The following is a 25,685-nucleotide window of genomic DNA, read 5'->3' on the forward strand; positions in this document are numbered from 1 at the left end:
CCAATCGCGGCCGTGCAACGACACAGGCGCGCGACGCCCAACAAGCCGGAAGGGCGCTCTGGGCAGGGGACCAATCGTCGCAAAGGGGAAGCGATGGCGCGAGCCGTCCACCCGGACCAATCAGGAAGCAGGACCGCGCGGGCGGGCGGGAGAGAGGGAGGGAGGCAGGGTGGCGCAATGATTTCTGGGAGCTGTAGTTTTTAACTGGTTCCGAGGCTCTCTTGTAGTGTACACACAGTATTTTTTTATTTTTTATTTTGGGGTGGTAGTAAACTCGGGAATGGGGAATGGATTTGCACGGAGAGGAAAAGGTAGAGATTACTGCTTGAAATACTGTGAAGCGAAGACATTATAGATAGTAGGAATTAGACCTGGAATCACCTTCATCATCCTTAGAACTGCAAGGGACTCTCTATAATTTATCCAGTCCAGTCCTTCTCATGGAAGCACAAGAGGGATGATGTTGAGGAGAGATGATTTTAGGCAGTTTATATATGTGTGTGTGTGTGTGTGTTTTCCTCTTTTCATTTTCCCTCCTTCCCTTGATGTCAGGTGTAGTAAAATTATTATAATTATTCTTATATATATTAAATTATATACAATATAATATATATTATATAGGTGTAGTAAAATTACTATTACTATTACTATTACGATTACTATTACTATTACGATTACGATTATTATTATTATTATTATTATTATTATTATTATTATTATTATTATTATTATTATTATTATTATTATTATTATTATTATTATACACACCAGCCATATTTGGTTTGGTGTTTGAAGAAATGGACTTTTGCCCATCAAAACTGGCATGGCAACCAACGTGTTCAAGTGCCACAGTATATATATATTTTTTGTCCTTTCCTCCCCCCCCCCCTTTCTTTTCGCCTTTTCACTTTGCCAGCAGGCTCACACAAACTTAACAAGGCGACTCCTTTGAAAACCACCAACAGCTTGGTCAGAGTTGCCCATATTTTTATTTATTTATTTATTTTATTTATTTATTTATTTATTTATTTGATTTGTACCCCGCCTATCTGGACCAATGGGCCACTCTAGGTGGTCCTATGGAAAGGGGGCAATGGGGGCACACCCTCCCCCCCCAGGGGCTTTCCGACCGGCTGTGTCCCACAATTTAAAAAACAAATATAGGCTGTTGAGGAAACACAGCAGAAGGCTGTTGTTCTGTGGAAGTGTGAGCCGTACCGGGTGGCCTCTTCCATAGCCCTTCTCCATAGCCAGAGTCTTAACGGGCTGGGGAGGGTTTTCTCTCTCCTTCTCACCCCCCCACCCCATCATCCATCTCATCCTCCTCATAAAATGTCCCTTTTTCTCACCAGGCCTGCTCAGCCCATTGCTGGCTTGCTCAACCGGCTCGCCTGCAGGACGAGGTGGTCCTGACCCGACAGGGCCTGGATCCGGCCCACGTGCACTGCTGAGGCTCACCAAGTAGCCCCCACCCCCGGGTCTCCCCGGCAGCCCCCCTTCCAGGATGGCGGCTCGAAACTTGGGGGGAAAATTTTGGAGACATTTCCTGTGATGGCTCGGATGGCGATCCATGTTTTGGTCCGGAGGGAAACCTTGGAGGGAAGGTAAGAACCGAGATGGACATTCTTTATTCATCTTAGAGCAAAAACGTTAAATATTCTAAAGGGCCCTTTTGTCTGAAGGGATGCGGACAGCTAAGAAAGTCAAATACTGCATCTTTGGAATCGAGTCTAGTATGTGTGGGAAGTACCGTCGCTTAATTGTGCACGAGGCGAATCATTCAGGATACCGTTAGTCATCCCAGGAAGAAACCAAAGCTTAAACTGAGGTTGGAGGATGCTGTGGCTTTTGAACGTTTGGCTTCTGTATTCATTGACTTCGAACGGTACTGCAAGGTTAGGGAAGTTTGTGTGCTGAAAATTATAATTTTTCTCTGCCATTTCCAAGCTAAAGTGAAGTATGTTGTTTTGCATGTCTTTCTTTCTTTTTATGATTATTGACCTTTCAAAATCAACGTGTAAGATCCAGCCATTTTGTAACATGAGCGCAAGAGTTCATGTAGCAACATCTGGATTGAGGTGCAAAGCTTTCTGCGGTAAATCTTATGGTTTACGGAGTATCATGCCATTTTGAGTTTACAATGACCAGAATTTCAGGCTGTTCCCTTTCGATATGAATTTCTCTGTGGATTCTGCCGTGTATTTATTGTTATAAATAAAATAAATAAATAAAAAAATTTAATTAAGACATTCCACATTGCAAAGAAAGTATCTGCCTTGCTGTCCTTTCGTCGGAAGATGTGTTGTTGATTTCTCTGCTGGAACTGTTTGCTATACTTCATGCTGCTAACCGCTGGGAGGGAAGGACAGCATAAAGAGAGGTAATATGTATGAGCCCACAAAACTCCCTTATTTTGATCAGGTTCTTTCTGAAAATTGATTTTTGCCCTCTTTCCCCGAAAATAAGCCAGGATCTTATATTAATTTTTGCTCCAAAAACGCATTGGGGCTTATTTTCAGGGGATGCTTTATTTTTTTCCCATGTACAATCTACGTTTATTCAAATACAATCCTCTTCTTCTGGTGGCTGCACACGGATGGAAGACAGGGTTTCACTCAACTGGGGCTTATTTTTGGGGTACAGCTTATATGACGAGCATCCCGAAAAATCCTACTAGGGCTTATTTTCAGGTTAGGTCTTATTTTCAGGGAAACAGGGTAAAATGTAAATCATTTAAAAAAACTGACGTAAAGTTTAAATAAGGATTGAAAGTACTTTGATTTAAATCAGATCCACGCTGGACCAGATTCTCTCCACCCTGCAGGAGAAACCTGGATATTCATTTCAGACAGCCAGACCAGGCTGGAGGGCCACCTTAGGGAAATGTTTTAAGGGCATTCTCGTGGTTCTGGGCCAAATATTCTGTTAAATTACAGCGTGAGAGGTCTGTCTGTCTTGCTAATTGGACTCCTCTATTCCTGCAGATCTCATATCAGTTCTGTAATCTGTAGACTCGACCCTTAATAAGTATTTTTCCACCCGAGGTCCACCAAACTCTCTGAAGGAGCTTGGTTTTTCATTTAAGGTCTCTGTTGCTGAGTATGGTGTGGTTTCTTTGGACCCATTGTAAGTCAGTTGTCCTTTTGTTTGGGGCAGTGGTCCCCAACCTTGGGCCTCCAGATGTTCTTGGACTACAACTCCCAGAAGCCTTCACCACCACCTCTGCCAAAGAGGTCTTTTTATTCTGTGGATGGGGTTTTCTTACCACCAGACAAGAAATGGGCCATCAAGGGAATGATGGGTCCTGTTCTGCCCTTTGTTTTGGACCAGGGTGGGAGGAGACTTGGGAGGACAGGCAGGGAGGAAGGAAGAAAGGGGGGAACCGGGCCATTTGTCCACTCCTGGGGCAGGTGGGTTCAGCAGCCGAGATAAGGAGGGGAGGGATGAGCAGAGAGTAACTCGAACCCTAAGGGAAGCCTTCTGGGTCCTTCCTTTCTTGACTCTGCCCGTCTGCTTCTTTGACCCCCTGCTTCTGTTAAGACATTGGTTTAAAACAGTCTTTTCCCACAATGTATAAACCTTTCGTGGCGTTGTTTGGAACAGAAAAGATCTCTTTGGCTATTCGGTGCCCCTCGCTTGCTGGTATAGAAACCTAGCATGGACCTTTTCGGTGTCGCTTATTGTTGTTTTCACCCGTGTTTATAGTGTCTGGTGTGAGTTTCTGTATCTTTCTTTAAAATTGGTTTTGTCATTTTGGGAACAACGTATTGAAGGCTGTTTTTGTTGTTGGGCCGTCAAGTCACCTCCGGCTTCCAGCAAGCCTGTGAATCGCATGTTTCCGGATCTCTTCCCCCCCCCCCCGTCAGCTTTTGAACCCTTTTCGGCCACTCTAAAAAGGACTGGAGGGTTTTTTTGGGGGTAGGAAATATCTCTTTAGCTGCACGTGCGCCTCGGCCTGCCTGGAAAACCCAGGAAAGAGTCGCCCGAGGGCAGAATCCACTGGAAGACACGCAAGGCCTACTAGAGAACGTGAGGAGGGGCCGTTCCAACATCTGTGAACATCTGGAGCGGTTTCTGCTCTGCCCTTCCTCTATGAAGATGCTGCAAGCGTTTAGACTCGTCAAGGGTTTGGGGGCAAATCCTGTCAATATATACAATTTTGTTAAAGCATCGGCCGGGGGGGGGGCACTTGCCCCTTTGTGACCCGAGCCCTCGGTTTTTTTGCATCCTGGGGGAACGAGGGAATCCCCTCCACCAAAAGCGAAGCAAGGGGGGACCTCTGGCGGCCCAGAGAGGGGGACCCCCAACCCACCACCCAAGAGAAGAGAACCCCCAACCCACCACCCCAGAGAGGGGGACCCCCAACCCACCACCCAAGAGGGGGGGACCCCCAACCCGCCACCCAAGAGAGCGGGACCCCCAACCCAATACCCAGGAAAGGGGGACCCCCAAACCACCGGTGGCCCCTAACCCCAGAGGGGTGGGGCCAACGACTGCTCACCATCCCCGCTCGCCCTCCTAAGTCAGCGGAGGAGAGCGACCCAGGCTGGCCCGGCCCAGACCCGAAAGGGGCAAGCGACGGAACGGCCTCCCACCCAAAGCGCGTGTGCCGGGGGGGCAACCCAGAGATGCGGACAAGGCCAGCGTGACCCTCTGGCGGGTGGCTGCCCCAAATGGACGCCCCTGGAGCTAGCTAAGACTGTGGGGCGCTGGGGGGGCGGGATAGACACCTATTCCCTGCCCTATGTAGGACGGGACCGGACTCCATTCTGCCTCGGAGTATAGGGGCCAAAGAACACTGACGGAACTGCTCCATGCAAGCCAGAGAAGACTCTACGTCCTTTGCGCCAAGACCTCATTTATTAACCAACAAATGCCTTTACTTTACATGTATGTCCTCTTATGCTCTGGACCGTTTTGCCTTATTTCAATTAATTTAATTGAATAGGGGGGGGAAATCCCTAAAGCAGATGGCTGTGTTGGACCTTATTGAAAAATCTATTTCATACACAAAACATTTAACATATACCCTAAATAGATACCAATACTATTCCCCAAAAGGAAGCAATGAATGAAAATAGTAAACCACGAAGAGCAGGCAGAAATTGCCTCTTGCCAGCAGCACGGAAATGTCTTTCTGTCCATTACTTCGGGAGGTAATCCAGTTGAGCTGTCTGAAAAGAGGAGGCGGGGGGGGGATAAACACGGAACAAAGTGATTTATTTCATTTTTTTTAATCCAGTGGCTGCAAATGATTTTGGACGACTGCCCTCTGTATCCTTCATCTAGCGCGGTAATGAATGTAAAAAGCAACAAGAAAGTTTCTCAAGAGATTAACAGCCAGCTATATCTGAGGATTTCCTCCCTCTTGCTAAGCAACTGCTTGGTTGACACGGAGGTTGCTATTCTGAGGCTTTACACCCTTCCTACTCCTCCACCGTTGACCTTTGCTGCAGACGGCCATTCTTGGGTCTCCATAACAGCTGCTGACACACAGCATGCATGGATTCTATCACTAGATTCTGGGGTTTTTCCCTGAATTAAATTGCAGAAACAACCGAGGGCCCGTTCCCTTTTTCAAATCATCAGTAGTTCACCCACTCAGCAACCGGTCGCTTTGCCGGAAGGAATCGAGGCCTACAAGACTCAGCCTTTTGCAACTGCAAGCTTGCTGGATGAAGTCCCATCCTCCCCAGCCTGTGTGGACTACAACTCCCATCATAGACATGCAGGCTGAGACTTCATCCCTCGTTCTACCTATTTCTCCTCCTCTCCAGAGATCCTGACGGGCGAAGGGTATAAGATGACCCGCAGGACGTTTGAAGGAAAAAGGCAGTTATCCAGACCATATCCCCCAGAAGCGGGCCTGGGGGGGAACATCTTCATGACCTCAAGAGGGCCCCTCACCTCAAAGAAAGTATCCAGGATCTTGTCCGTGGTGGACGACTGAGAATGGAACTGCTGCTGATGGGTCTCGATTGCGGTCATCAGCTGGAAGTACTTGTAGAGAAGCTGCCATTCCCTGAACCAAGGAAACGGTGAGAGGTTTTAAGGAAAATCCCTGGCTTTCTAGCTCCTGTTTGCTAAGATTCTTCTCCACTTTCCCTGGAGGACATCAGAGCCTCCCCAATCCCTCCCTCCCTCCCTCCCTCCCTCCATTCATTCATTCAGTTTATATATATACCACCCCATTGGTGCATATAGCACTATTCCGGGTGGTTCACATCCTTTGTTCTAGCCTTCTAATAACTCAAGTTTGATAGAACTTAAATTTTTAAAAAAGTTATATTAGAACATTGATATATTCATACATCCATTCTTAGGGTTTTTTTTAAAGTTTAGGATCATAAGCTTTTTATTGGTTTTTAAAAACAGGTCGTTGGACAGACATCCGTATATTCTCTTGCTTGTGCTTACTCAATAAAAGGGAAAGAAAACAAGAACTTATGGGATGTTCAATATGTTCTACTTGACATAGAAAACTAATCTTATCTAGGGCTGGGAGAGAAACTTCCTCCACTAGGTTTTGGTGGGTGTAGTTTTTTAAATTTGTATTTCAAATACTCTCAAATCGCAGGCCTCGGATGGTGAGATAAGGAGGGTTTTTAAATGTGGTGCTTCTGTATTGTTGGCTCTGACAATCCTTGTTTTTTTATTATGTTTGATTTGGATGCGAATTGCATTGTGTGGCTCGTTTTCCTTGTTGTGAGCTGTCCACGGCCAGGCTTAAGCCCCAGAAGAATGCAATATGCGTTCTCCTAGAATTTATTATGGTGTCGGACTCCGAGGCCCATCAGCCCCTCATCACCGGCTGGAATCAAGCGCCTAGAGCTCCGTGGTTTTGAGGTTGGGAGTTCGATTCCCCCCGCTGGGCCTCCTTGATAATCCAGAGGGTCCCTTCCGGCTCTGCCGTTCTAGGAGGATGATGACATCTGAATTGTCGCAATTCCCTGATAACTAAATATTCTCTCTTTCTTTCTCTCTCTCTCTCTCACACACACACACACACACAGACACACACACACACACAAGGAAGCTTTTCTTTGCAACCAATCCTTGCTGTTGGTTGGGCCGGCACGGATCCCGCTCACCTCTCGGCCAACTCGAGGTTCCCGTATTTTTCCATGACCATCCGCCTAAAGAATTCTTCCTCGCGTTCCTCTCTCTTTTTCCCCTTCTCTGTGATGGGGAGGACACAAACAGACCAGCAAGCAGGTTTAAAACAACAACAACAACAAGCGTTGTGGGTTCACTTCCTTTTCCCGCATCCTTGATTTCAAGAATCGATTTGTCTGAGCTGTCGAGAGGACCTGTCCTTCCGATGGGGAATGTTGTTTTAAAAAAATCCAAAAAACGAAATTCCTTGCATGTCTGATCTGACCTTTGCCAGCTTGCCATCAGAAATTTTTTTTGGAGAAATTCTAATTTTTCTCCTGGAAAATTCTGATCTCCAAGCCCCGTGCCCCAAAATTTCAGGGTCTTTTAGGCAATCGTAGGAGAAAGTCGCTCTGGGTCCGCAGACCAGCTGTCTTGCTTTTCTCAATTACAGGGCGTCTTTGAGAATTTGCTCATTACGTGCCGCAAAGGCAATCCATTGAGCATCGAATATCCCCGCCCCGAGATAAACCCCATGGCAGGGTCACCTGCTGGCTTGATAGAAGGACCGTCCTCGGTTGTGCTGTTCTCCGGCTGGATCAGCTTCTGTCGATTTCGGGGGAGAGAAACCACAAACACATAAGTCAGCAACTTGGTCACCTGCCCTTCTCATCTGATCTTAAAACGGATGACGGCGAAGCCTGGCCTGCGGAGCGCAGGTAGCCCGACCCTAACCCCTTCCCTGGTCTGACCCCATGACAGCCGGAAGGGGGAGAAAAAATATACGGTCAGAATTTTTTTAAAAAATGTGCCCTTTTGATCCCGGAGACCTCCAAGACCAACCGTTTGCACCTAACTCCAAAATTAGGTACCCAGTTGAAAAATCCCTGTTAGAAGTGGGGATCTGGACTTCTAGGTTTTTACTTTGATTTGGTTTTTGATATTTTCTGACGTTTTTGAGCCCAACCGAAAGAGCTAAAGAAAAGCTACGAAGAGAAAAGGCTAAGCCATCTCACTATCCCACCCCTGCTCTTGAAGATGATGGTTGTGGCAATCCTCTGATTACCACGGCCGGTGTTTCTGTGCCCTTCGGGTGGCAAAGCACAACGACTTCCCAAGTGTTAAAAAGTTGACGTTTTGGAAATTTAAAAAGGCTCCAATTATTTTTTATTCCACTAGACGGCAGCAAAAGATAGCAAACCCATCTTGTAGACCCTGATGTTGGGGAAATGCGAAGGCAAGAGGAGAAGGGGACGGACAGAGGATTTTTAGCAAGCTAAAATAAAAAATCCAGAAAAAAAGGATTTTGACTTTTATTACCAGAACTAGCCAGTAGAGGCAGCCAGAGATGATGCTGAATACATAGCATGTTCTCTGGCTCCCTCTAGTGATGAGCTCTGTAAATGCATCATGAAAATACATATTTCTAGGTTTGGGGTTTTTTAAAAATTATTTTTAATATTGCCAAATTGCGGATGAGTGAAGCCACGGCTACCGATCCCATGGATAGAGGAGTCCTACTGTATTGAATTGCAACCGAGATTTGTTTAGGCATTGCTGTTAGACAACCCCCATAAATACAGCCCATGCATTGAATCAATGAGGATTAATTACCCCCCCCCCCCGTTGATCAGCCTACCCACCCACGACGTTAACTCTATACACGCAGCACCGCAGGAACAACCCTGGGGAGACATGCACATTTTGGTTGCAAGGGGGGGGGTCACACAGTCCCACTAACCTTCTGCTTCTGGAGTTCTTGGCGCTTAAGCAGCGCCACCTGGAAATTATCGACCAGGACTGCAATCACCAGGCTGCAAGAGAGAAAGGGACACAGCTGGCAGATGTGGATTTTTGGCCCTCCAGATGTTTTGGATGTCACTTCCCCGGACAGTCTGTTGGGGTGGGTGGGGGAGAAGGCAATGTAGGCAGCTTTGGTAGACTCTCCTTAGCGGGAAGCCGCGATAGGCAAGACGTAAATGAATGTTCTCTTGCCATTTCATCAAGAGTCTTTTCTCGATCCTCGGACGTCTCTGGACAGCCCACGGGTGGGGCGGGGGGAGAGAATTTTCTGGACTCCGGATCCCATCCAGTGCTGGCTAGTGGATTGTGAGCGTGATCGTTCCAAGTTATTTCCCCCACACACACACTTTGGGGGAAGTCACATCGCTTGGATGTCCCCGAGGGGGCAGCCCCCAGCCCACCCCAGATCTTTTGGACTACAACACCCATGGGCCTGAGGCAAAGGTTGACATAAGCTGGGAGCCGTCGTCTGACGCAGAGGGAAGCCAACTGGGGGTTTTGGACTACCAAATACACACACACAGAGACACACACACAGACATCTTTAGCCTATGGGGAGAATCCTGTCATGCGCTTACTTGAGAAGCAGAAAGTACTGCACGAGGATGTAGACGATGAGGAAGATGATGACGTACCAGGCCCCTGGAAGCGAGAAAAGGAACACGGTGAGGGCAGGACCATCCACGCCGCCGTGGCCTTTGAAACAAGCCACGGTGTGGCCCACCAGCCCACGGCAAGGCACCAAGAAAGCGGCCCGACACGGGTTTGGGATCTGGGCCCTTGTCCTGACGCCAAAGGACTTCTCGAACCGAGAAACGCCGGCAGCCTCTCGGCTTCTCCCACCTGCATCGTAGCAGGTCAGGTAAATCAGGGACCAGTCGTCCAGCGTGAATAACTGGAACAGGGTGAAGATGGTCTTGAAAATATCTCCGAAATGTGCCGGGTCGGCGTCACAGAACATGTCGCGCATCACGACTGAGGACATGACTGAGGGGCGGACGGGGAGCGTTAAGGAATAAAAAGATTGGTGGGGTTTTTTTCCCACCTCCTCCTCACCTGCCTTTTCCCCCTCCAATGTTCCCAAGGGGGGGGGGAACCACGGTTCTCCTCCTCTCCTGCTTGAACAGCACAATAACCCTACGAGGTAGGACAGGCAGCGAAAGGGAAGGTTTTCCAGCTTATTGAAAGGGAGAGTAACCGAGGGATCCACCCCTTATACAGGGACACATCCGTGTTTTCCTTGTCGAAAAGTTTTGAGGTCCATCGTTACGTCCCCCGCGGTTTTGTCTCAAAAATGCCTTCTGCTTGGGAACATTACCTGGGAGAATGGGGGTCACTGGGAACAAAATGATCTTTTGTTTTGGGTCGAAAAGCGAAGCCGGATTTGGGCTTTTTCTTTTCTTCTCTTAAAATTGCAGTATGAAAAAGAAAGAAGGTTGAAATTCCTTGGATTTAATAAGTAGCGCTACACTGACGCAGCCCCCCCCCAAAAGACAGAGGCACCCCATCCTAGGCTGTCTTCAATAAGATTCACCATATACAGTGGCGCCTCGCTAGACAGTTACCCCACATGACAGTTTTTTCACTAGACATTGACTTTTTGCAATCGCTATAGTAATTCGCAAAACAGTGACTCCTGTGGGGGAATTTCGCTGGACAATGTTTGGTCCCTGCTTCGCAAACCGATTTTCGCTAGACGACGATTTTGACAGCTCCCTCCGCGCTCGCAGAACCGGTGTTTTCGGGACCTAAGCTTCGCAAGACAGCGATTTAAACAGCTGATCGGCAGTTCGCAAAGCGGCTTTCCTATGGCTGATCTTCGCTAGACAACGATTCTTCCCCATTGTAAGGTATTAAACAGGTTTCAATGCATTCCAATGGAGAAGTGCTCTTCGCTAGACGATGATTTTGCTAAACAGCGATTTTAGTGGAACGGATTATCATCGTCTAGCGAGGCACCACTGTATTTCATTCCTTTTTGTTCATCATGTTTTGATGCTTCTCTCTCCCTCCTGACCACCCATCCACTCCTCCTGGGAAGGATACAGAGTAAAGTAAACATGACGATGATGATGGCCCCAATGGACTGGCACGACAGCATAAACGTACTCGTGACTTCTTGAACGTTTTCCATCACCCTGCAGAGGCGAACAAACGAACCGGCAGATGGTTAGTTGAGGGGTAGGAGAAGGTCTACCTTATCTTTCTGGCCAAGCAAGGAGGGCAATTTGTCCAGAAATTCAGGGAAACAAACGATTCGTAGGATAGCCCTGACAGTCCACTAGCCAGCAGGGATTGGGAAAGGTAGTCCCCCCCCTCCAAAAAAAGGAACTTTCCAAACTTCAGGGGAAACCATCCCATGATAAAGAGGGCTTGGCAGTCATATGGACAAGGCTGGGAAGGGTGTCGGAGGCCAGCGTTTGGAAATCACTACAGTCGGATCCCCTTACCCGCCTCATTGGTCTCTGCTGCTTTGCTTGCCCATGGTTGGAGAATATTTTAAATATGATGCAAAAAATCCCCCCCCCCCCGAAATATATTTCTAATGGTGAAGTTACCAGAACTGGCCACTAGAAGGCGCCAGAGACCATGCTATGTACAGTACAGTACATCCTTTAGATGCCTAAAACTAACATGGCTAGTAGTAGTAGTAGTAGTAGTGACTGATGATGATGATGATGATGATGATGATGATGATGATAATGATAATGATAATGATAATGATAATAATAATAATAATAATGATAATGATAATGATAATGATAATAATAATAATAATAATAATAATAATAATAATAATAATAATAATAATAATAATAATAATAATAATAATAATAATAATAATAATAATAATAATAATAATTCCAGAGGCTCTAGGTCTATCACAGGAAGCAGAATGTCATGGCACTAGAAACCGTGATCGCATATAATGCTAGACAGTTCCTCCATCAAAGGATGTCCCGGACACATTTCTTTCAACTCATTAAAGCACTGGTGGATCTACAGACTAGGCGCTGACCGGAGCGTGAGTAGGAAGCGGATGGCGCGGATGGCGCGGATCCCTTTGCAGATTTTGAGGACACGGAAAAGGGTCACAGTGTTGCCCCGATTCCCTTGCCTGGAGGAGATGAACAACGGCAGCAGAAAATCCAGCACCGTCATGATTATGATGAAGAAATCTGGCCGGGAGGAAAGGAGGAGGAGGAGGAGGAAAAAAAAAACACAAGTGAACGCTCGCAGCCTGTGAGATTAGACAGTGCAGCTACTAGCCTTGCTCACGGTTAAGCTGACAGAAGCAGGAAACCTCTCCTGAGCATGGGCAGAGTGCATTGGAGCATAATTCCTCAGTTCAGAAAAAAATATCTCTTATCACCTAACGCAAACAAACAAATGGCTTTTCCAAGCAAAAAAAAGAAAAAAGGTTTTAATACATCCCAACCACGAACTGTATGAGTCAAAGGGAATCCTGTCTCTTTCCTTGGACACATACGTAGGTTTTAAATTTTGGTATAAGGGCTTATTTATACCATTTGTTCTCCCTTGATATAGAGTGCAATCCTAATTCAAAGATGTGCTGGTTGTAGAAGCTAATGGTTAGGTACAAGCCATGAGGCTATGAAGCCGAAGAGCACATCATGACCATCCCCAAACCAAAAAAGGAAAGCCCACGAAGCAGACAGCCGAATTGGTTCAAATTAACAAGCGAAGAGCAGGTATTTTGCAAAACTAGTGGCTCTTAGTTGTCCAAAGTGGAAGCAGAAAGCCTGTAATTTAAAGGGACAGTTCCCCTTACAGAAACCCTAAGGAACTGCCTTTCTGCACAAGACAAATTGTGTTAGAGCATTTTGCTTCTGAAAACAAGCAAGAAAACACCAAAACACTGATTTCACAGTAGCCTCTTGATTTCCCCCTGCCCTGTCACCAGAACCAACTTTGGGAATTACATGGAATTCCACATGCAGTACAACAGTTTAGGCATTCAAGGGAAACCAAATCAAATTGATTTTTCACTTTGAGACCTGATTTCTATTTTTTTATTTATTTATTTGGTTGGGGTCTACTTGTAAAGGTCCACTCCCAGTGTTTCCATGCCATCTGAGATTGAACGACCCCTGTTCAGAAATCCACCCTCCGACCTCCGGCCACCCGAGACCCACCGGTATCGTTCCACGGGTCACGGAAATAGTCCACGCCTAAGGCCACTATCTTGAGGATCGCTTCCACCACGTAGACGGAAAGGAAGACAGGATCCATAGCTGAGAAGAACCACTCTAGAAAGTCAGAAGAAGAAGAGAACCGTTAACAAGGAGAGAAGGAGACGCCGTCTTTCTCTACGAGGAAAGCCACGGCAGTCCAAGATATTTTGCTGCCTGAGTCAAGGACCTGTGGCGACAAATGGATTTTTTACAAAACCCGCACGGACCTCCCTTCTCTCTCTCCACTGCTGTAGACACAGGATCATAGCAAATTAAGAAGTCCACCATTTCCTGCCCTCTTGCAACTGTTAAAAATCTGCAGGCTTTCGTTCTGCGTGATGCGAAGGAGGCTCAGCCTTCACGAAAGCCCAGAGAAAAGCCGCAAATGAAGCCGAGACTTAAGGACGGCTTGGAAAAGTTCCTTTCTTGCATGACGACGCCTCCTCCTCGAGTCCCCAGCAAGGCTTGGCCCCTGTGGGGAAAAAATGCGATTCTACCTGGCTAGGTTTTAGGGAGACCCCAATACGAGGTGGACCGACTCCCTCCAGGAAGCCACAGGCTTGAATTTGCAAGAGCTGGGCAGTGGAGGAGGGGGGCATTTTGGAGACGGCTCCTCCATGGGGTCGCCATGAGTTGGAGGTGACTTGACAGCCCACGAGGAGACCGAGGTGGGCAGCCCACGAGAAAAGCCCCCGAGTTCTCTCTTCTGGGACACCCACCAAAATGTTCGGAGTCAGAGGGCATTTCAACGTCCCTTCAGGGAGACAAAGACTGTGGGTGCACCGAAAAAGGACGGTTAAAAAGGACAGTCGGTGACAACGTAGAGAGTGAGTTCACGAGCATCTTTCAGACCAGCAACGGCGCAAGCGCAGAAGGGAACAAATCCTTCCAGGGACCAGATCCTTCCTCCTTCTTTTGCTTGGCCAGCTATGCCGGGCCCGGACGTGGGGTCTCTCGACTGGGGGGGGGTCCTCCTCCTCTGGATCCAGGGGTCCTCTGGTGGGGGTCCCCTCTGCAGGAGAGACTGGCCGAGGCACCCATGCAGCTAAAGAGATATTTCTTACCCCCCAAAAAACCCTCCGCTCCTTTTTAGAGTGGCCGAAAAGGGTTCAAAAGCTGAGGGGGGGGGAAGAGATCCGGAAACCTGCGATTCACAGGCTTGCCGGAAGCCGGAGGTGACTTGACGGCCCAACAACAAAAACAGCCTTTCGATATCTTGTTTTCAAAATGACAAAACCAATTTTAAAAAACAGATACAGAAACTCACGCCAGACGCTATAAACACGGGTGAAAACAACAACAAGCGACACCAAAAAGGTCCATGCTAGGTTTCTATACCAGCAAGCAAGGGGCACCGAATAGCCAAAGAGATCTTTTCTATTCCAAACCACGCCAAGAAAGGTTTATTAGAGGGGGGGAAACACAGCACCATGTGTGGAAATGGAAGAAGGGAAATCGAGAATCAGAATGAAGGGGGTTTGTTGTGCTCTGCTGCTTTTCAAAAGTTCTTCTTAATATGGATTTCATTTACTGTTTTTGATACAATACTCATTAACGTCCTTTGAAATATTTGTCCCCCTTCCTGGTTTTAGCTTTGAAAGATTGCCTTTTCGTTGTCGGACGTCAATGCCTCGGGTCCCTCTCAGGAGAAAAGCGGGGTGTAAATAAAGAAATAAATGCGGATCGGGGAACCTGTCCCTCCCCGGACGATCGATGGCGACGCTGATGACTGGCTTACCTCCCCGAATCTCCACCACCGCAAACGTCTGAGCGACCAGCAAGATGGTATTGATGGCCACCACCGTGCCGATGAAGATGTCAAAGAACATGGACTGCGTGAGGTTGTAGATGATACTCCGCAAGGCGACAAGGTACGGGACGGTCTTTCGCCAAGCGCGGCTCACCAGCTCCCGTAAAGTCATGCGTCGGTGCTTCCGCTTGTGGTGGTGCTGGCCTTTGCCCCCGCCTGCGAGAGCAACGGAGATATTTTAGGAAGGGCCTGGAAGCCATTGTTTCCTTCACACTATTCTGCAGGTCTCCGGCCACGGGAGGTTTGCTCGGGATCCGCTCCCCTTCTGCGAGGCACTCTGCCCCCCCCAGAGTCTCCCAATCTGGCCCCTTGTTCAGCGCATGAGCTGTTCTCCGGCCCACGCTCCAACAGGAAGGGACCTTTCTCTGATCCAGGATGGGTGATAACGCCCAGGGCTTGGTCCTGCTGCATGCCGCAACCGAGGTGGGAGACCTCCAAGACCAGGATCACAACTCACCGACTTGGGCTCCTTCCAGAAGGGAAGCCACATGAGCCCGTTGCAAGGAAAAACTACAAAAGTGGTGCCTCGCTTTTCCCCTTATTAACACATATTCCAAAAATTTGCCCCATATTACATAAAAATTGTTCTTTTTCAACTCTCCTTTCTTCATCTTTAAATTACAAGTTAATTTATCACTTAATGCTATATTCCATATTTCTTTATACCATTCTTCAATTTGTAATTCAGTCTTTAATTTCCACTGTCCAGCAATAATCAATCTAGCTGCTGTTATTAGATTAGTTATCAATTCTTTAATCATTTTAATCATTGACCGGCTGCTCAGCTCCAAATCAAGAATCTAAGCAGTTCTGGAGAGGAAGACAATAGAAGAAGAAGAATGAGAAGAAGAAAAAAAAGAATATGGCAAGAGGTCCCGTATATGGTGGTGGGGAACACTGTTATTGTGTTGTAAGTGTATATGTTTTATGTATATGATTTGTTTTTGTTATAGTTAAATAAATAAAAAATTAAAAAAAAGTGGTGCCTTGCTAGACGATAATAATCCGTTCCACTAAAATCGCTGTTTAGCGAAATCATCGTCTAGCGAAAAGCATTTCCCCATTGGAATGCATTGAAACCTGTTTAATGCGTTCCAATGGGGAAGAATCGTCATTGTCTAGTAAAGATCGGCCATAGGAAAGCCTCCTTGCGAACCGCCGATCAGCTGTTTAAATCGCTGTCTTGCGAAGCTCAGGTCCCGAAAACACCCGTTTTGCGAGCGGGGGAGGGAGCTGTCAAAATCGTCGTCCAGCGAAAATCGGTTTGCGAAGCAGGGACCAAACATTGTCCAGCGAAATTCCCCCATAGGAATCACTGTTTTGTGAATCGCTACAGTGATCGCAAAAAGCCAATGTCTAGCGAAAAAACTGTCATGCGGGGGTAACTGTCTAAAGAGGCACCACTGTAATAGGATCCTAAAGATTAATGAATTCCTTATGGGATGGATAGGGTGACGTGGGCTCTGTCCCATGAGAGCGGCCCCACAAAAGTGGCCAAGACATCTATTTCGATCACCCCAGAGTGCAGGACAGGCAACAACGGGCTCCAGTTAAAGGAAGCCAGATTTCGGTAGATCAGGAAAAACCTCCTAACTGTTAGAGCTGTACAACAACGAAGCCCATGACTTCGGGAGCTGGGGAGCGCTCCAGCCCTGGAGGCCTTCAAGAAAAACCTGGATCACCCCCTGGCAGATCTGCTTGGACTATGTTCCTGCCTTGAGCAGGGGGTTGGACTGGATGGCCTTGTAGGCCCCCCTTCCAACTTCACTTTTCTATGATTCAGTGATTTTGGGGGGAAAACCTGGTTTCCAGCGGCCTTTCCCCTCTGGAAAACCGGGCCCTGGAGGAGTGATCTTGACGGGACCCCCGAAGCGGGCGAGGTCCCGATCCTACCTTTCGTCTGGTGCGTGGAATACGTCCCCTTGCTCCCTCTTCTGCTCTTATGGGTCTTGCTGTGTTTCCTCAAATCTCTGGACCTGCTGGTGGGGTGGGAGATCATGGAGGTGGCCGCCATGAGGGTGGACGGTTCTTGAGTGGGTGGGAGGGACAGAGAGACCACCGACACCTGGCCGACGGGCGTCGCGGAGGTCCCGGGAGCCCCAGTGGGGGCCTGATCCTCTTTGGTCAGGATTTTTTCCATCTGAGGCAGTGAAGGCATTGTCGGGACGGTGAGATAATTCATGGTGGCAGAGTGGATGGAGCCTTCTGCTCACCGCCCTTAAAGACTTGGGTAGCGTCCCCCCCCCCCTCTATACCGCCTGCCCAGCGCTTCCCAGCGCTTTCCTGCCTCCTCACAGGGGAGAACGCGAAGCCTGGGGCTCTCTTGGAGCACGGAACGTTGCCAGCCTTCCAAAGACAGAAGGGTTGGCCTCCCCTTTGTGACGTCATCAGAAGGCGGCAGCGTGGCATAGGGGGTGGGGTGAGACAGTGCGATGGGAACGCAGGAGATCTCGGTTCGAATCCCCGCTCAATCAGAAGTGTGGGCAACCAGTCATGGAGGGCCTTGCGTTTGAGGCTGGAGAAATGTCGTTTTCTGCTGAATGTGGCATTTGAGGGACCCGACGTGGACAGAATCTCGTGCCCTGAAGGCAAATCACGGAAGCTTAAACGGCAAATCAGGGGGCAGGTGAGAAAATTTCCCATTGTGACAGTCACACTCCGTGTGCCCCTAAAAGCGGGCCTCCTCTAATAACGGGTGATCTATAATGCTTCCTTTGAGCATCACCCGGGAAAGTCTCCAGAAATCCTCAAGGCCCATTGGGCAGCCTCCGAGATTAGCCAGGAGGGAAGTGAGGGTGCAACGGCAAGATGGAGAGCGACACACGCCACCTTGAGCTGAAGGATCTTCTCCAGGGCTTGAGGGATTTTGGGGCCCACCCCAGAATCATCCACCTGAAAATAACAAAACAGGTCTCATTTCAGCTCTCACCAAGTACGCCAAGGTGTAATGAGAAATACGCTGGCCAGTTCCAAGGAGGGGGGGGGGGAAGCAAACCCATCCATATTAGATGTGCAAATCTAATCCGTGCAAAATTATTGTGCTCCGGGATTCTGTTTTATCAGATCATGGCCACCTCTTCCAAAACTACAGCATACACTGTGTTTTCTCGGATCGAATGCTCCATGGTAAACGTGCGCTACGGAGGCGCTATACAAGCTAGATCAATTAATAAACTCTACACTATAAGACCCCGTCATGCTGATCGATCCAAATATCTTTTTTTCTCATCCCACCCAATCGATTCTCCGTAAAACACCAACGGAATCTCTCCGAAACCCAAACAGCCTCCAAGAGGGTCTTTGCAGCAGCATCGCCCTGTCAAGTTGTTGGAACTGGCCTAAACCAGGTGTAGAATCCAGTGAAGGCCTTTCCTCCCCCATCGCAAGTCCTTCCTTCATTAGATCATGTCTCTCTTCCAGCCACTCTCTTGCACACACACCCCCATGATAAACACCCACCTCTCGACTGTCTTCTCCAGGCGGAGGAGGGGGGCCACGGGGCCTTGGACCCGGGATACTGTTAAATGAACCCACAGAGGGATTCCCTAGAAAAAGGAGGGGAAAAAACAGTTTTTCCAGAACAAACAAGCAAGACACTCCGTCCTCGAGCTGGCCACTGTTGTCAGGTTTTCTCACCGCCCCCAACCTGGGAGTTTTAAGGAGGAGAAGGGGATGACAGAGGATGATGAGATGGTTGGACAGGATCATCGAAACGGCCAACATGACTTTGACCCAACTGCGGGAGGCAGTGGAAGACAGGAGGGCCTGGCGTGCTCTGGTCCATGGGGTCACGAAGACTTGGACATGACTTAATGACTAAACAACAACAATGCCAGGCCGGGGGGGGGGGAACAGGTGGCTTTTAAAGCTCAATTTTGCCTATACAGTGGACCCTCGACTTACAGACGGCTCGACTTACAGACTTTTTGAGTTACAGACTTCTCTGGCTGCAAAATTTAGATCCGACTTGCAGCCTGAGAATCGACTTACAGACCAGAAAAAAACCAAAATGGAATAAAAATAGAATAAAAACCACTGGTTATGGGATTAATTGGTTTTCAGTGCATTGTAGGTCAATGGAGATTCGACTTACAGACTTTTCGACTTGCAGCCACCATTCCAATATGGATTAATTCCTTAAGTAGAGGGTCCACTGTAAGTGAAACTATGCTGACAGTCCCACAATGGGAAAAATTCTCCACTGCTTCTCAAAAGCCAAAGAGGCTTTTTGACTTCCCTTGGTACAGAGTTCGAGGGATCACACTTTGAGTGACAAGAAACTTTGCTTTTCTGATTCCCTCAGATTCCTGCCCTATTTTGGCAAACAGCCTCCAAGGCTGAAGGCCCCTTCCGTTCAACAATCCCCCAAACGAGAGGTTCTGAGGTTGCAACGCTTGAGAAGCTGGGGGAAAGGGTCATTCCATTAACCCTGATAAAAAAAACCACTGATCCATCTGTGAGCTTCTCCCTTCCCATCTGCGTTAGTTTTCAACTTTAGGTCCTCCACAGGCATTCTGGAGTTTAGCACCCCCTGGCCGTACCACCTAGGGTTTAACAGGAATAGAAGTCCACCATGTCTTTAAAAAAAAGGGGGGGGGGTTTCTTTTAAAGACTGTAAGCTCACAGGCAGGAGTGGATTTCTACAGATTACACGGTACGATACTCCGGGACCTCTTTGGACTGAAAGGGACAAAAAGATTTAAAAATCAGCCACTGCATCTCTTGTATCTAGTTTGCATTGAAAAAAAAAGATGGAATACAGTGGGTAACCTCTTCCTCCAGGGAAGTTTATTTTCTAAAAAATAGAAGAGAGGGCCGAGTCTGGGATCGCCTTCCCCGAAATATGCTCTTTGTTCAAAAGGGAACCCATCGCTGACATTTAATCCACTACACAGACAGAAGACGTCTGTAGCACGTTCGGATGCTACTTGTCTTCCGTGAATTAACGAGCACTCCCCATCACAACTGACTGCTTCCTTTTCTCAACCCAGGGAACTTACCTCTTGGCAACCCTGGAGGTCTTGACCCCACATCCGGGGAAGCTCTGGCTACAGGAGGGGTCAGCTTGGACATATCTTGCTGACGCTCTTGTTCCATTAGAGCAGCAGCCTGAGGAGGTGGGAGAAGAAGCCAGACTGAGCCCAGTACAAAGAGGCAGGAAGCATTCTTAGAGGGAGTGAAATCCTTCTTACGGAACGGCCGGGCTGCCTCTCCCTAGCCAGGGTGACTCCCTGCCCTTCCTCAAAGGATCACACCGGAAGACTTTTCTGAAGGTAAAACATGCACTCTGCTTTCAGTTATGATCCTCTCCCGAAAGCTAAAGATCCCAGTCCTCGTGATTCTGATTAAGAAGCCAATCCGAAGGCCTCATGCAGAGTTAGTCCAGGAGTCTACGGAGTTCAATCCTGGCTAAAAGGAGGAGAAGCAACCTGGGACCTCTTCCAGATCTTTTCGGCAACAAAAGCCCCACTCAGCCTGCCCCACTGGCGTTGAGGGGGAGCCAGAGTCCAAAATCTAAAAAGGCATCAGGCTATAAATTTCTGACTGCCAAGCGTCCAGATCTCCTTCCTAGCCCCATCTGAAATGCTGGGGAATCTCCCACGTGCCAAACAGGCTTCCGACCGCTGAGATTCAGCCCCGGGTCTTCCATGCCACATTCAATTCGACCACTGAGTCAAACTTGTGACATATACACACCAAGCCTCCTGCCAGGTTCTGAAATAAATAAAGCTTGGCCTCTCTCTCGCTCTCTCTCTCTTCAACTACCTGTTTGGCTCCTTGATCTAATCCAGGCCATTCTCACACCAGCTCCCGGGGCCAGGGGTTGATCGGCTTCTGCCTGCCTCAGGGGATTTGCCTTTTAAAACTATACTCCAAAGGAACGATTACAGTGGTGCCTCGCTTAACGAGCACCCCGTTTAACGAAGAATCCGCATAGCGATTTGTTTTTTGTGATCGCAAAAGCGATCGCATTGCGATCTTTTTAATGGCAAAAAATCGCTTTGCGATGATCGGCAAGCTGTTTTACTTACCGATTTTCTCATAGCGATGTTTTAAAAACAGCTGATCGGCGGTTCCAAAATGGCCGCCCACAGTTTTCGCGCCCTTTCCTCGCTTACCGGGCAGCCAAAATGGCGGTCGTATGGAGGATTTTCGCATAACTGTGACTTTTAAGCCCATAGGAATGCATTAAACGGGGCTTAATGCATTCCTATGGGCTTTTCAGTTCCGCATAGCGACAAATCCAGATAGCGACGATTTTTCCAGAACGGATTACCGTCGCTATGTGGGGCACCACTGTACTCTGAAAGGGCCATACAGTTTGGCTGCAGGAAGACCAACGGAGACTAGCCAGGAAAAAGCCTTGTGATCAACAGACACTAGGCAGGCGGCAACAACAGCCACGACAACAAACCTGCAGAGAGACCAGCAAAAAACCAACAGCATCAGCATCAGCAATATGGGAAGGAGCTCAGCCGGCAGGGTCGGCATGATTCACCGCTGTCCGAGAAGCCGAAGGGCAGGGCAACATTTTAAAGCCACGAGAGAGCAAAGGCAACCACAACGGCCTCCCCTGACCCGGTGCCATCCAGAGGTGTCGGGAAACACTTCCCTCCAAAGCACACTTTTGGAACCCTTACACCACATGGCGCTGGGACTTCACGCAATGTTTCAGCGACCTTACAGACCATCGATCACAACCCCTGGCCCAGTTCAAGAGGCAACTGAGGGACCACAGCAAGTCTAGTCCCGGCTTAAATGCTTCAGCAAGGCTGGACCTGGTCTTGTTCATTTCCACGGTCACCAGACCCCTCTTCGCTCTCCTTCCCTCCAGCAAAAAGAGGAAATCTATACATCATAATTACCTGCTTGACTCGTTCCTCCTGCTGGATCAACATGGTGGCCTGCTGCTGGGCCAGCTTCAACCGCTCTTCCTCGGGCAACGCGGAAGGATCCACCGACTGTACACGGAGGGGCGGGCCCATGCCGGGTGGTGGCGGAGGGGGTCCTACGCCCATCGGGAAGTTGAGGCCCATGCCAGGGGGAGGCGGGGGTGGAGGTGGCTGCATCGGGGGCATGCCCATCGGGGGTGGGGGCAGAGGCATTCCAGGGAGCTGTGAGAAACAGAGAGGTGGCAAACGCTGAAAAGAGGGTCGGAGACACACTGTGCCGTGAGACTGAAATCCCCAAAAAGAAAGATAGGGGCGTTGAGCTACAAACTGCAATCTAAGCAGAACACCAATGCAGCTGGTTCACGTCCACCAGGAAATGGACTGGGACGATTTTGCAAGCCCGCGTAGGTTCTACCACTGAACTATTGCTGTCCCCAAAGCCCTCTCATCTTATGAATGCAGCCAAGGTGGTCTTAGCGGACAAGTGACTCACCTGTCCTGGCATCGGAGGTGGGGCGGGCTTGTCTCCATCATCTCCCCACAGAGCAGGTCTGTTCAGCACTATCCCCGTCTAGAAAACAAAAAATTAACTCAGAATTATACGCTTGTTCAAACAGAAGGGTGCACTCTTAATTATTTGAAGCAGAGGGGAGCAGAAGACCTTGACCTTCTGGTGGGTCTACGAAGGAAACGGTTAAAGGAGAGCCTGTGCATGGTGGACGTAGAACGGGGCTCTTACTGTTTATAACGGCCGACTCACTGCTCATAGACTTCAAACCTTCCATAGTTAAACTTTTAACATTTGGTGCCACTTGTGTGGATGGGGACAAAATGAATGGTATCTCAGACTACAAATCAACAATAATGCGTGGAGATGCACAAGAGGCCAGCAATTCATTAAACCCTCCTGCATGGATTTCACCACCCAAAAGGCACTTTCTGTTGAACAGAGACCTGCAGCCCTCCAGACAGCCTGTCTTTCATAACCCAGATGTCGTCTTTACTCCTGAAGTTCCCCTGGTCTTGTGGAGATGGACCCGTTGAGCAACATCAGGCTCACAATACCTACCCCCATGTGAGGCTGATCCCCAGACAGCTTCACACACACCTTAATCCTCAAGTAGGTGGCCAAGATCAGAGTTCACACACATGCACACCTGGCAACAGAACACATCACCTTCTACAAGCATCAGACATAAAGGCTCACCTGAAGCGTGTACGTTTGCAAACGTTCCACCAGCTCCTCACGGCTACCTGGAAGGGGAAAAAAAGATGTCATTCATCAGTTGCTCTATATCACTTGTATCTGTTGATTTCTTCAATATTCTGCTTTTTCTCCAGTGAATTTAAGGTAGCACACATGGCTTTCCTCCCACTTGCCCACTTTACCCACATCACAATCTGTGACGTAGATTGGTCTGGGGGGGGGCAGTGACTGGCCCAGGGCCACCCAGTGACCTTCATGTCTCAATGAGGACTAGAAACTGGACGCAAAAATTCCTTCTTTAATATGGTATGGTACCATAGTGACTCTCATCCATGTTAAGATGTTCCTAAAAGTGAGCAGAAAAACAAAACTAGACTGGGACTTACAAAATTTGTGGTTGGCTGAGGAAGGATTAAGCATTCCACTTCACCTTTAATAACCTGCTGCATTTCCATGTTTGCTGAAGAAGGCTTCCTCCTTTGGTAGCCTAAATCCTAGCTATGCTGAGCACGGAGGAAACACAGAGGTTCCCCTGTTCTTCCCAAGCCTGTGCACTTGTCTGTAAGGAATGCTATGCACTTCCATGCACTTGGCTGCAGCAATTGAGCCCCAATACACTGTAGCTGTTGTGGGATTATCGTGTGCTGCCAAAGTCAGCTCTGATTTAGGGCGACCCTTTTCAGGGTTTTCCAGGGAGACCCGACTCGGAAGCCGTTTCCCCCGCCCAAGGCCACCCCCAGGCCGGCTCTTCTCTTCCAGGAGACCCGGGGGGGGGGGGTAGGAGGGGAGGACTCGAACCCACAACCTCGGGCTCCATAACCAGAGGACCTCAACCACCCATCTACACATAATAAACTCCCACTAGGCTTCAATGCTAATTTTAAACCCTGGTTTTAATCTTGAGGTCTGTTTTAAATGCTTTTCTTTCTTTTTTTAAAAAAAAATATGGTATTTTAAAAGCACCGGGGAGGTTGTTTCGATGATGGGAGCCGCCTTGACTTCCCGATGGGCACAGATGTGGGGTGTGTGTGGACTCGAACCCCCCCCCCAACGTCAGGCTCCACCTCCAGAGACCCCCCCCAAAAGCCCCCCCTGAACTCCCCCAGTCCCAAAAGCACCCGAAGGGCTCCCGAGGCCCACCTTGGGTGGAACCCAACCCTTCCACGCTCTCTGTGTCCACAGAACCTGGGACTCGCCAACTACAACTCCCATCATCCCCACACCACTGGCCAGGCTGCCTCGGATGGGGCCCCTCGGGATCCTTCCCGGCCCCCTCAGAAGCCCCCCACCCCTCGGCCGGGCCCCAAGGCCTCCCCTCGGCCCGCAGACACCCCCCCTCACCTTGCGTGGGCGCCCCGATCTCGGCCAGCTTGGCCTGCAGCTCATGGGGAGACCAGGCCGCGTATCCCGGCAACGGCATCTCCCCCGCCTTGGGGGGCTCGGAGTGCCCCTCCGCCGCCATCTTGCCTTCTTCTCCCCCGCCACGGACAGCGATGGCGCGAGCCGTCCACCCGGACCAATCAGGAAGCAGGACCTCTCGGGCGGGAGGGAGGGAGGGAGGGTGGCGCAATGACTTCTGGGAGCTGTAGTTTTTAACTGGTTCCGAGGCTCTCTTGTAGTGTACACACAGTATTTTTTTATTTTTATTTTGGGGTGGTAGTAAACTCGGGAATGGGGAATGAATTTGCACGGAGAGGAAAAGGTAGAGATTACTGCTTGAAATACTGTGAAGCGAAGACATTATAGATAGTAGGAATTAGACCTGGAATCACCTTCATCATCCTTAGAACTGCAAGGGACTCTCTATAATTTATCCAGTCCAGTCCTTCTCATGGAAGCACAAGAGGGATGATGTTGAAGAGAGATGATTTTAGGCAGTTTATATATGTGTGTGTGTGTGTGTGTGATCAGGTGTGTAACTTAAACCCAGAAACAGTCCTTTCCCCCCTATCCCCAACAGAATCTATCTCCACCCTACCTCCAACAGTATCGGTCCCTTTATGACCCCCTATGGAAGTATTAAACACATTCCTTAACAACCCAACTTTTCCCCCTAGCCTAGAAGAAATATTAACCATCCCCGTTTCCTGCACCAAGCCTAATCTGTCAGACTTTACTAGCTTCCCGTATGAGCTCTCCACTTCGGACTCTTCTCACATCAAGACCAATTTAACCCTCACCCCGGCTCTACAAACTCTTAATAAATCTTTGACTATTGACATTGAACCACCTGTTTCTAAACTTACTCTCTCTTCCTCTCAAGCCTCTCGAGAGGTGATCTCTATCGTCTCCTGGAATATAGCAGGATGGACCTCAAAACCTTTGGATTCTGACTTCATCAAATTTTGCTCTAGTTTTGATGTCATCCTCTTCCAAGAGACATGGTCAATCAAACCCACACTCCCTTCTCTCCCTGGCTACACCTCTCTCACTAACCCAGCTACTAAAGTTTCAGCTAACGGACGTGCCAGGGGGGGTCTGGCTACTTTGATCTCAAACAATAAATTCCACAAATACGAGGTCTTAGATATCTCCAACAGTTCAAATCTCATGGTTTCATGTGTAACACACACATCTTCTTTTAAATTTCTCCTGCTTAATATATACTGTCCTCCTTCGGATCCTCTTCGTCTAGGATCGCCAATGTTCCTGGAATTAAATCAAGCCCTGTTAATTTTGTA

At 48.6% G+C, this 25,685-nt stretch overlaps 1 protein-coding gene and 1 long non-coding RNA gene across 4 annotated transcripts; one reads left to right on the forward strand and one right to left on the reverse strand.

Moving 5' to 3' along the window:
* Window positions 1-100: 100 nt before the first annotated feature.
* LOC144584841 (uncharacterized) lies at window positions 101-14,969 on the forward strand. The gene is made up of 3 exons (XR_013539317.1): window positions 101-311; window positions 1,353-1,604; window positions 14,687-14,969. It is a non-coding gene; the product is annotated as an uncharacterized LOC144584841 (long non-coding RNA).
* LOC140702825 (cation channel sperm-associated protein 1) lies at window positions 4,842-24,503 on the reverse strand. 3 transcript variants are annotated; one of them, XM_078381973.1, is made up of 16 exons: window positions 24,346-24,503; window positions 23,005-23,051; window positions 22,291-22,368; window positions 21,771-22,019; window positions 19,905-20,013; window positions 14,833-15,060; window positions 13,056-13,169; window positions 11,918-12,077; window positions 10,945-11,036; window positions 9,742-9,885; window positions 9,477-9,540; window positions 8,837-8,909; window positions 7,644-7,701; window positions 7,092-7,179; window positions 5,908-6,022; window positions 4,842-5,174 (listed from the first exon to the last, which is right to left on the reverse strand). In XM_078381973.1, exons 1-16 carry the CDS (start codon window positions 24,464-24,466, stop codon window positions 5,145-5,147), a joined length of 1,770 nt encoding a protein of 589 aa, XP_078238099.1. In that variant the 5' UTR covers window positions 24,467-24,503; the 3' UTR covers window positions 4,842-5,144. The 3 variants fall into 3 exon arrangements, with proteins under 3 accessions (XP_078238099.1, XP_078238101.1, XP_078238100.1); XM_078381975.1 differs by lacking the exons at window positions 19,905-20,013; window positions 21,771-22,019; window positions 22,291-22,368; window positions 23,005-23,051; window positions 24,346-24,503 and adding an exon at window positions 16,798-17,630; XM_078381974.1 differs by lacking the exons at window positions 19,905-20,013; window positions 21,771-22,019; window positions 22,291-22,368; window positions 23,005-23,051; window positions 24,346-24,503 and adding an exon at window positions 15,362-16,787.
* Between the last annotated feature and the right edge of the window lie 1,182 nt (window positions 24,504-25,685).

Source organism: Pogona vitticeps, chromosome 15, assembly GCF_051106095.1.
Source record: "Pogona vitticeps strain Pit_001003342236 chromosome 15, PviZW2.1, whole genome shotgun sequence".
Classification (NCBI taxonomy): Eukaryota; Metazoa; Chordata; class Lepidosauria; order Squamata; family Agamidae; genus Pogona; species Pogona vitticeps.